At 42.8% G+C, this 10,393-nt stretch overlaps 1 protein-coding gene across 1 annotated transcript; it reads right to left on the bottom strand.

The window, feature by feature from the left end:
* Positions 1-2,778: 2,778 nt before the first annotated feature.
* On the bottom strand, positions 2,779-8,553 carry LOC109568815 (serum amyloid A-3 protein-like). The gene is made up of 3 exons (XM_070803222.1): positions 8,463-8,553; positions 7,429-7,498; positions 2,779-2,953 (listed from the first exon to the last, which is right to left on the bottom strand). Exons 1-3 carry the CDS (start codon positions 8,551-8,553, stop codon positions 2,779-2,781), a joined length of 336 nt encoding a protein of 111 aa, XP_070659323.1.
* Positions 8,554-10,393: the final 1,840 nt, after the last annotated feature.

Here is a 10,393-nt window from a genome sequence, read left to right as displayed (position 1 = left end):
CACACAATATGATTCCCTTACAGAAAGGAAAAATAAAATTAATTTAAAATAAAATAATATGTATTTTAATGTTTTAACTGCTCAGGCACAACAGTCCTAGAAGATATCAATATACTAAAGATCTCCAATTTTGGCACATACATATCAGATTACTGTGAGCCTCATATTTACAAATGGAGAATGACATAGGTGTGGTTCCTGAGGGACCCTGCTTCTCAAAATCATGAACAGATAATGGTAAAATTTCTAATAAAATAAAGTTCCAATTTACATAGCAATTGCATTTATGGAATATTTTAAAGTATATTAAATGTGAGCAAAAAATACTCTGCATTAATATATAAAATACAAGTGGGTCTTAGGCTCAAATAATTATACACATTTTTTTCACCTTTTGTTCAGGGGAAGACTTAGTGGTATTTGAATTATTCAGTTTTGGAAGCCCATTTTAGGGAAAACACTGCTGCTGCTGCTGCTGCAGCTGCTAAGTCACTTCAGTCGTGTCTGACTCTGTGCAACCCCAGAGACGACAGTCCACCAGGCTCCCCCGTCCCTGGGATTCTCCAGGCAAGAACACTGGAGTGGGTTGCCATTTCCTTCTCCAATGCATGAAAGTGAAAAGTGAAAGTGAAGTCACTCAGTCATGTCCGACTCCTAGCGACCCCATGGACTGCAGCCTACCAGGCTCCTCCATCCATGGGATTTGCCAGGCAAGAGTACTGGAGTGGGTTGCCGTTGCCTTCTCCAAGGGAAAACACTACAAAATTATGAACATTAAATTAGTTACAATATGAAATATTTATTTAGAATGGGAAAAAAGAAATCACAGCAAATCACCAATTTAAAGTAGCCAACGAATATCTACCTTAAAGTGAAATCCAGAAAAATACCTGTTTTTATTAACAAGCAGCCTGACACACTTCTACAATCCTTTTTTCTTGTTTTAATAGACTTTATTTTTCAAGCAGTTTTAGGTTCACAGCAGTATTAAGCAGAAGGTACAGAGATTTCCCATAGAATCCTTACCCCAACTCATAGATACCCTCCACCATTATCAACATTCTCCACCAAAAACAATAAACATTTGATACAACAATTGTTGAACCTACACTGGGGTATCATTATCACCCAGAATTGATGGTTTACATTAGGGCTTACTCTTGGTGTTGTACATCCTATGAATCCGGCAAATTTGGTGGTACTGGTGGTAAAGAATCCACCCGCCAATGCAGGAGATGGTAAGAGACAGGAGTTCGATCCCTGGATTGAAAAGATCTCCTGGAGGAGGGCATGGTAACCCACTCCAGGATTCTTGCCTGGAGAATCCCATGGACAGAGGAGCCTGGGGGGCTGCAGTCCATAGGGTTGCAAAGAGTTGGACATGACTGAAGCGACTTAGCATGCATGCAAGCCCACTGGGGCATCTTTATCATCCAGAATCCATAGTTTACATTAGGGCTCACTCTTGGGGTTGTACATTCTATGCCTCTGGCAAATTTATAATGGCAAGTATTTACCATTATAGTATCATAAAGAGTAGTTAGTTTCACTGTGCTAAAAATCCTCTGTGCTCTGAATATTTGCAATCCTTTTTCAATATAGTTTTTGCTATGTTTCTTTGATCACCTTTTGTATGACAATGGCCTTGTAACGTCATTTTCTATGACAAAAAAATTGGTAATTTTGTCTTTAGCATAGTTGTTTAAATATTTAAAAATTATTATTGGTAGTTTAGGAAATTATTATTGGTAGTTGAAAGTTCCTTTCAGCTTCACAGCTTGTTATTGATAATCTGTAAAGTTCTGACCGCTTGTACTTTTCTTTCATTTTCAAGGTGTCAAACTTCCCTATGCTGGGGGAGTATTTTCTACTCAGCAGAATCGTTTGTACAAAAAAATAATTATTCACTTTTTTGAAGGGTTAGATTTGTCTATAGAACCCTTTGGGACTATTGTATGCTTTGGAGGAAGATTTGATCTTTTACAATAATTGTAGAATAATCAAAGTTTTCATTTCTTCCTGAGTCAGTTTTTGTAAATTGTGTTTTTCTAAGAATTTGATGATTTTTATCAAGTTTTAAGCTTTACTGCCAAAGTTTTTCATGGTGTTCCTAATATCCTTTCCACGATTTGGAGCACAGAGTTGTGGACAGATAATTGTTGCATATAATGGTACATATATGGCTTATATAGCATGGTCCATGTTCTGGACATAAAGCTGGCATGCTCTCCATGTGGAGGGCCGACTATATGGTGCCATTTTATATGAAGCACTTAGTATTTGTGGATTTTGGTTTCTGCAGGGGTCCTGAAACCCATCCCCAGCAGTTATCAATGGATAACTGTAGTTTTACTCTGAATTATTACTGTTGTTTATTAGTACATTATCTCCTTTTTAAAAACAATGATGTTTATTGATCATCCCCATAGTATTAAATTATGTCCAACCCTTCTGCGACTCCATGGACTGTAGCCCATCAGGCTCTGTCCATGGGATTTCCCAGGCAAGAATACTGGGGTCGGGTGCCATTTCCTTCTCCAGGGCATCGAACCTGAGTCTCCTGCAGTGGCAGGCAGACTCTTTACCACTGAGCCACCTGGGAAACCCTAGAGTATTAAATACCAAAGACAAATTGACTTTACAAGCATTTATTAATTATTTTTATGTGCCCCTTATACACTATCAAGTACTGCAGATACAGAATGCAGTAACTTAGCTCTGCATCATCCCTGCTCCCTTGGGGCTCACAGCCCTGCCCTGCACAGAGTGAGAGGAAGCTCAGTACAGCTTAGTACTGGCCAGAGGCTGGCCAGCAGGTCTGCAGTGATTGGGGTCTTCACCGCTCCGGTCCCATTCATTGGCAAACTGGTCGGCCCTCGAGTCCTCCCACCCGTAGCCACTGTCTCCATTCTTAGACAAGTCTGTGACAATCTGAGTATTCCCTCTGGCGTCGCTGGAATGAAGAAGCGTGGGGAGGAGATTAATCCAGGGCTGATGAGACACAGCTGCACCCTCCCCATCTCTCCTCTTTCCAAGGAATCAATGACTCTGAGAGGAGCCAAGGAAAGAGGGGCTAAAACTCTGAGACAACACACCTCAGCCCAGCTTAGCCCGTGCTGGGTGAATAGCTCTCATAGGGAGAGGGTTGAGAATCGCTGGTTCCACCAGCCTCATTCTGCTCTTCAGCCACTCAGACCTCACACTGGACACAGAGCAGGAGGGTGGGTAAGAGGAAGAGGGCCCACAGCCCTAAGGGAAGTTCTCCAGGGCCTGGCCCCTTCATATTCTCCAAGGCAGCCGAGCTATGCTCACCCATCCCTGCATTACCAGCGTCCCTGGTACCTGGTCACTTTAGCAGCCCAGGTGCTCCCTGGTCCCCTTTGGGTAGCATCATAGTTCCCTGGGAGTGGAAGTACTTGTCTGAATCTTTGAGGTTGGCTTCTCTCATGTCAGTAAGAAATGGCAACCCACTCCAGTATTCTTGCCTGGAGAATTCCATGGACAGGGAAGCCTGGCAGGCTAGAGTCCATGGGGCCACAAAGAGTCAGACACGACTGAGCGACTAACACTGCTACTCCTCTCTCACGTCAGAGTAGGCCCTCCATACGTCTTTAGCCCCTGCAAAGGAAAAGAAAAGGATGAGATGAACGTGATCATATCTTGGCAAAATAGAGAAATGATACATTTTCTTCCCACTGCTTCCAAATTTCAGCCTTTGAGTAAGCCCTCGGAGATTATTATATTGGTTTGAAATAAATATTCCTTTACTTTTCACTTCCCTGATTTAAACTTGTGAGAATCACACTTGGTGCAAGTTTTATTCTGTTTGATTCCATTCTAAGCCTGTTGGTACTTTGTTTCTGGTGGGGTGTGATATGTGCAAGAAGAGGTCAGATGCTCTTTACATTTGCTTGTATAATGAACCTCTACCTGAAAAAGTGCAGGAAAGGCTCTGACCAGAACTTGAGACCAAAGGCAACACTGAGGGAAGCTTGCAGATACAGGATAGTCCCAACAGAATAAAGGGGGAAAATATTCATCCCTGTACTCTCAGTGAGGACAACTTGGTTCTGCATACATCTGAGTACAGTTCAGTCACTCAATTGTGTCCGACTCTTTGCGACCCCATGGAGTGAAGCATACCAGGCCTCCCTGTCCATCACCAACTCTCGGAGTTCACTCAAACTCATGTCCATAGAGTCAGTGATGCCATCCAACCATCTCATCCTCTGTCATCCCCTTCTCCTCCTGTCTTCAATCTTTCCCAGCATTGGGGTCTTTTCCAGTGAGTCAGTTCTTCACATCAGGTGGCCAAAGTACTGGAGTTTCAGCTTCAGCATCAGTCCTTCCAATGAATATTCAGGACTGATTTCCTTTAGGATGGACTGGTTGGATCTCCTTGCAGTCCAAGGGACTCTCAAGAGTCTTCTCCAACACCACAGTTCAAAAGCATCAATTCTTTGGTGCTCAGCTTTCTTTATAGTCCAACTCTCACATCCATACATGACTATTGGAAAAACCATAGCTTTGATTAGACAGACCTTTGTTGGTAAAGTAATGTCTCTGCTTTTGAATATGCTATCTAGGTTGGTCATAGCTTTTCTTCCAAGGAGCAAGCATCTTTTAATTTTATGGCTGCAGTCACCATCTGCAGTTATTTTGGAGCCCCCCAAAATAAAGTCTCTCACTGTTTCCATTGTTTCCCCATCTATTTGCCATGAAGTGATGGGACCATGATCTTAGTTTCCTGAATATTGAGTTTTAAGCCAACTTTTTCATTCCCCTCTTTCACTTTCATCAAGAGGCTCTTTAGTTCTTTTTCAATTTCTGCCATAAGGGTGGTATCGCTGCATTTCTGAGGTTATTGATATTTCTACCAGCAATCTTGATTCCAGCTTTTGCTTCATTCAGCCCAGCATTTCACATGATATACTCTGCATATAAGTTAAATTACCAGGGTGACAATATACAGCCTTAATGTACTCCTTTCCCGATTTGGAACCAGTCTGTTGTTCCCTGTCCAGTTCTAACTGTGGCTTCTTGACTTACATACAGATTTCTCAAGAGGCAGGTCAGGTGGTCTGGTATTCCCATCTCTTGAAGAATTTTCCAGTTTGTTGTGAGCCACACAGTCAAAGGCTTTGGCATAGTCAATAAAGCAGAAGTAGATGTTTGTCTGGAACTCTCTTGTTTTTTCGATGATCCAACAGATGTTGGCAATTTGATCTCTGGTTCCTCTACTTTTTCTAAAACCAGCTTGAACATCTGGAAGTTCATGGTTCATGTACTGTTGAAGCCTGGCTTGGAGAATTTTGAGCATTACTTTGCTAGTGTGTGAGATGAGTGCAATTGTGCAGTAGTTTGAACATTCTTTGGCATTGCCTTTCTTTCGGATTAAAGTGAAAACTGATCTTTTCCAGTCCTGTGGCCACTGCTGAGTTTTCCAGATTTGCTGGCATATTGAGTGCAGCACTTTGACAGACTCATCTTTTAGGATTTGAAAGAGCTCAACTGGAATTCCATCACCTCCACTAGCTTTGTTCATAGTGATGCTTCCTAACACCCACTTGACTTCGCATTCCAGGATGTCTGGCTCTAGGTGAGTGATCACACCATCATGGCTATCTGGGTCATGAAGATCTTTTTTGTATAGTTCTTCTGTGTATCCTTGCCATCTTTTCTTAGTATCCTGTGCTTCTGTTAGGTCCATACCCTTTCTGTCCTTTATTGTGCCCATCTTTGCATGAAATGTGCCCTTGGTACCTAATTTTCTTGAAGAGATCCCTAGTCTTTCCCATTCTATTGTTTTCCTCTATTTCTTTGCATTGATCGCTGAGGAAGGCTTTCTTATCTCTCCTTGCTTTTCTTTGGAACTCTGCATTCAAATGGGTATATCTTTCCTTTCCTCCTTTGCCTTTTGCTTCTCTTCTTTTCACAGTTATTTGTAACCCCTCCTGAGACAATTATTTTGCCTTTTTGCATTTCTTTTTCTTGGTGATGATCTTGATCACCACCTCCTGTACAGTGAAATGAACCTCTATCCACAGTTCTTCAGGCACTCTGTCTATCAGATCTAATCCCTTGAATCTATTTGTCACTTCCACTGTATAATTGTAAGGGTTTTGATTTAGGTCATACCTGAATGGTCTAGTGGTTTTCCCTACTTTCTTCAATTTAAGTCTGAGTGGTCTGGGCATATTTGGCACCTGGGAAAATTCAATTAGCAGGTGATAAAGGTGAGTTCCCTAAGAGGTTTGAAGAAACAGGGTGATCAGATGCAGTAAAAGGGCAACTGGTCCACCAGTTCTACAGTTCTGTGTCCTCGCCAGTGAAATGGAGGAGTGTTGCCTCTCTGGGGAGGTTTATGCAGAAGAACTGAGGGAAATACAGGTTCGGTTTATAGAACATTGTAGGTGCTCAGTACACTATCACTCTCTGGTCCTTAGGAAGAGTTTGATAAAAAAAGAAAAAGGATGAACTAAGATGAGGAGCAGAGAATTATGGACAGAAGGGATCTGGTCAACTAAAATTAAATGGCAACATCTTTTTTCTAAAACAAGAAAAAACTGCTTATCAGGAAAATAAGAAAAATCTAATATAGGATTATAATCATGGTTTATATAGTGACTCTATGAGATAACTTATCTCCTTTTTATATATTATGTTTGGCATTTGGAAAGATAGTATTGTTGAGAGTTATGACATCTCTATTATTCACACTGATTTAAATAGCTCCTTAGAATCCAGAATTCTCATAAAAATATTTCCAAAATGCTTGACGTACGTATCTTGTCACCTAAGAACAGTAAAACCAGAGGTAACTGTGCACACTTCGGTGTGTATAAAAATTAACTGGGGTGCTTAATAAAGGCCAAATCTCCAGTCTCAGCCCCAGGGGTTGTGTTCAGGGGAGGAGTTGTGTGTGGACCCAGGCATTTCCACAAAGCACTGCAGACCACAGGTGATTCTCATGCAAGTGATCCTAGAACAACCCTTGGAAGAACATCGACCTCAGAGATGAAAAGAAATTTTTAGCTGGGTCTGTGAGAATTTCGATAAAGTTAACAGCAAACTTTTAAAACAGTTAAGTCAAAAACTATCACAGAAGAAAAACACAAAAAATAATTTTGTGAAATAAACAAATTTTGGCCACTTCACTCTGGCTAGTGAGGTCTACATCTCTTGCTATAGGATTCTCGTCAGGTCTCAGCCTCAGTAGAACCATTGTCAAGGTAATTCATGGTGCCATTTTTTGTGGGGAGGAGAACTGTATAGAGTTTCCTTCCAAAGGCACCACATCCCCACCACCTGTCACCTGCTCAGATAAAGAGCAGGACGTGTGTTCACAAACCCCTCACTCTCCCACATGAACTTTTGTCTAGGAGGCAGTGGAAGTGCCGGCATTAATAGCAAGGTCTGGGAGCTCACCATTCAGGGTTAAATCTGCTCTTTTGAAGGACTTTGTTACCTGTCTTAATCTCTTGTTGCCTCAGGTTCTCTGTTAAGGGATAATGGTACCTACATTTCAGGGCTAAAGGATTAAAAACCTGAGGATGAAAACGAGTTCATTTATACATACAAAGCTTTTAGAACAGTGCCAAGAGGAGGCTCAGTTATTTTAGTTACAATATTAAGTGGGTGGAGAGTGTGAACACTCCCCAACCACTGGATGCGTGTACCTCATGGCTACCAGACTTGGAAATGAGCTCTCCCCTGGTTGCCCACGAGGGGGCAGCAGAACCATACTTGTATTTAAGGAACACCTGATGGGGCTTCCCTGATAGCTAGTTGGTAAAGAACCCGCCTGCAATGCAGGAGACCCCGGTTATATTCCTGGGTTGGGAAGATATCCTGGAGAAGGGATAGGATACCCACTCCAGGTATTCTTGTGCTTCCCTCGTGGCTCAGCTGGTTAAGAATCCGACTGCAATGTGGGAGACCTGGTTTGATCCCTGGGTTGGGAAGATCCCTTGGAGAAGGGAAAGGCTACCCACTCCAGTATTCTGGCCTAGAGAATTCCATGGACTGTATAGTCCATGGGGTCCTAAAGAGTCAGACACAACTGAGTGACTTCAAAAGGCTTCCCTGATAGCTCAGTTGGTAAAGAATCCTCCTGCAATGCAGGAGACCCTGGTTTGATTCCTGGGTAGAAATATCCGCTGGAGAAGGGATATAAGAGTCGGACACAACTGAGTGACTTTCACTTTCATTTTCACCCCTGAACCCAGATCTCTTCCTCACCCCTGTTGAAAGTTGGGGCCCAAATTTCATGTGACTTAGGTTTGGGAATCCCCAAAGAAAAGTGCAAAGCTGGTCAGAAAAGCCTGACAAAGTGCTACCACAAAGAGCAAGCTCCTTTTCTGCCTGTTTGTGGTCTTTACCCTGTGGAGATGTGGCCTCTGCTCAGGTAAATCCTGGGGGAAGCAGACACAGCCTCCCCTGGCCCATCATTTGGTCCTCACTTTGACCAGCTTCCTTGAGGAATGTTCCCCATCTCTGACTGCTGATGCCCAGGATCAGGAAGCAGAAAATAATGCCCGTGGAGAGCTTCATCCTGCTGCAGAGAGATAAGCGGACTCAACCAAGGATGAGAGATATTGGGGAGGGAGTTGTAATGTTGATACATCCTTACATTCCAAAAATAAATGCCACTGAATTTTATCTCAATAGATAGATAGATGATAAATTGTATTACAGAGGATCCCAGTTCTCATTTTCATGTGAATCCTTGGAATCCCAATGATTTCCTGTATGAAGGATTGCAATGGGCTTTTAGCATAAACCACTTTCCAGTCCAGTCATCCTCTGTCAGCCCTGAAACCCAACTACACTGCAAGTTACCGAAAGGCATGAGGAGTCTGGGCACCACGCCTCTGCGGTGGTGAGACAAGGTGAACAGCACTCTGGTGTTTGTGGACCACCTGCTCACCCCATCACTGCCCTCACATAGGAGAAGCATATGAGGGAAGCCCTACCCCCTCCTGAAATACTCACACCTGGTGAATTCTAACTGTCAGAATAGTAGATTCAGGAAGGCAGCAGAGAGCTGGGGCTGCAGCACAAGAATGCTGGTGAAGAGAGAGAGTCTTCAAGGAGGAAAAGTGTTGGAAAGTTCTAGCACCTCGCCTTTGGTGTGTCTTCCTGCTGAGGTTCCTGGTGAAGCTGAGCTGCCTGTGTGGCTGTCTGGGAGACGACACTGGTGCTTTATATACTCCAACTTAGCTAGAGGAACAAATCAGAAGATGGGTTTGAAGCAAAAAAGAAAAAAGAAGAGAAATTTTGGGAAATCCCTCTTGTCCAGAACACAGCATTCAAAACAGCAGTATTATTCTTCACTCACGTCTAATTTCCCTAAATTGTGCAATCCTGCAGCTTTCAAGAGAGTAGAAACTTAGGCTTTTTCTGTCTGTTTCCAGTCTCACTCCTGGTGGGGACAAGGTGTTTTTCCCCTACACAATAATGTATTAACATTTTCTGTGAAAGGGTAATCAATATTAGAAAAAGAGAGTTGATTGCCTAAAGAATGTGAGGATACAGGGTGAATGGAACAGCAGAATAGGTCCATTGCAAAGGACAGCTCAGGATGAATCTGGGACCCCAGGGTACAGCAGTAGGAAAGAAGGAAATAGAAACCCTTCCAACACCCACATAGGGTGGACTTAGCCTGGGAAAGGGAATTCTCCACTCGAGTGTATCTATGAACAGATACTGTTGAAGATCATGATGACAGGCTATGTGGAGAGACCACTGTAACCCCAGGAATGTTGAACTATAGTGTAGAAATTCGCCATAATGTTGTGTAGCAATGACACATCATAAACATGATCAGGAATGGACCCACTGGCTGTTAAATGGCCAGAATAGAAGATTTGAGAAGGATGCAAAGAAAGCTGGAACTTAGTACAAGAATGCTGGGAGGGTATGATATCAGAGAACAGTTGTTTCCATCAGAAAACAGGACTGGTCTTTATTCTGTGAGTTTAGTGAGACAATCCTGAGAGGAAACTTCATGCAGGTCCTATCACAAGGATGGAGTCTCTGATGAAATCCTTGCCCCGTCTCTACCTCTTCATCCAAAAGGGAAATTTCAAAGGTCACTAGATTTCCCTAGAGGAGAAGGGATGGTGCATGTGTAATATGTCAGAGATGGTCAGTGATTCAGAGGACTTCAAAACTGCTCTTCCTGATGGTGGGCCCATGAGTTGGAAGACTCAGGAGGGCAAGTAAGGCCCAGCACAGGGAGCACCACCTCAGGATTCTTGTCTGGAGTGTTTATAGGAGAGAAGGAATGTGAGCCATGCATTGGAGACAAAGAAAAGCGATTTCCAAGACAGATAAAAGCAAATCACAGAGACTTGGGAACTGAGACGCTAGGAGATGGTAAATAAGAGTC

Source organism: Bos indicus, chromosome 15, assembly GCF_029378745.1.
Source record: "Bos indicus isolate NIAB-ARS_2022 breed Sahiwal x Tharparkar chromosome 15, NIAB-ARS_B.indTharparkar_mat_pri_1.0, whole genome shotgun sequence".
Taxonomy (NCBI): Eukaryota; Metazoa; Chordata; class Mammalia; order Artiodactyla; family Bovidae; genus Bos; species Bos indicus.
The sequence above is the reverse complement of the archived record's forward strand: the minus strand, read 5'-3'. Positions and strand labels throughout refer to the sequence as shown.

Coding starts and splice junctions, on each gene's coding strand:
- LOC109568815 (XM_070803222.1), bottom strand. CDS start 8,553: ATGAAGCTCTCCACGGGCATTATTTTCTGCTTCCTGATCCTGGGCATC. Junction 7,499..8,462: donor CCTCAAGGAAGCTGGTCAAA/GTGAGGACCAAA, acceptor ATCCCTTAACAG/AGAACCTGAGGCAACAAGAG. Junction 2,954..7,428: donor AGCAGATTTAACCCTGAATG/GTGAGCTCCCAG, acceptor TCTTCATTCCAG/CGACGCCAGAGGGAATACTC.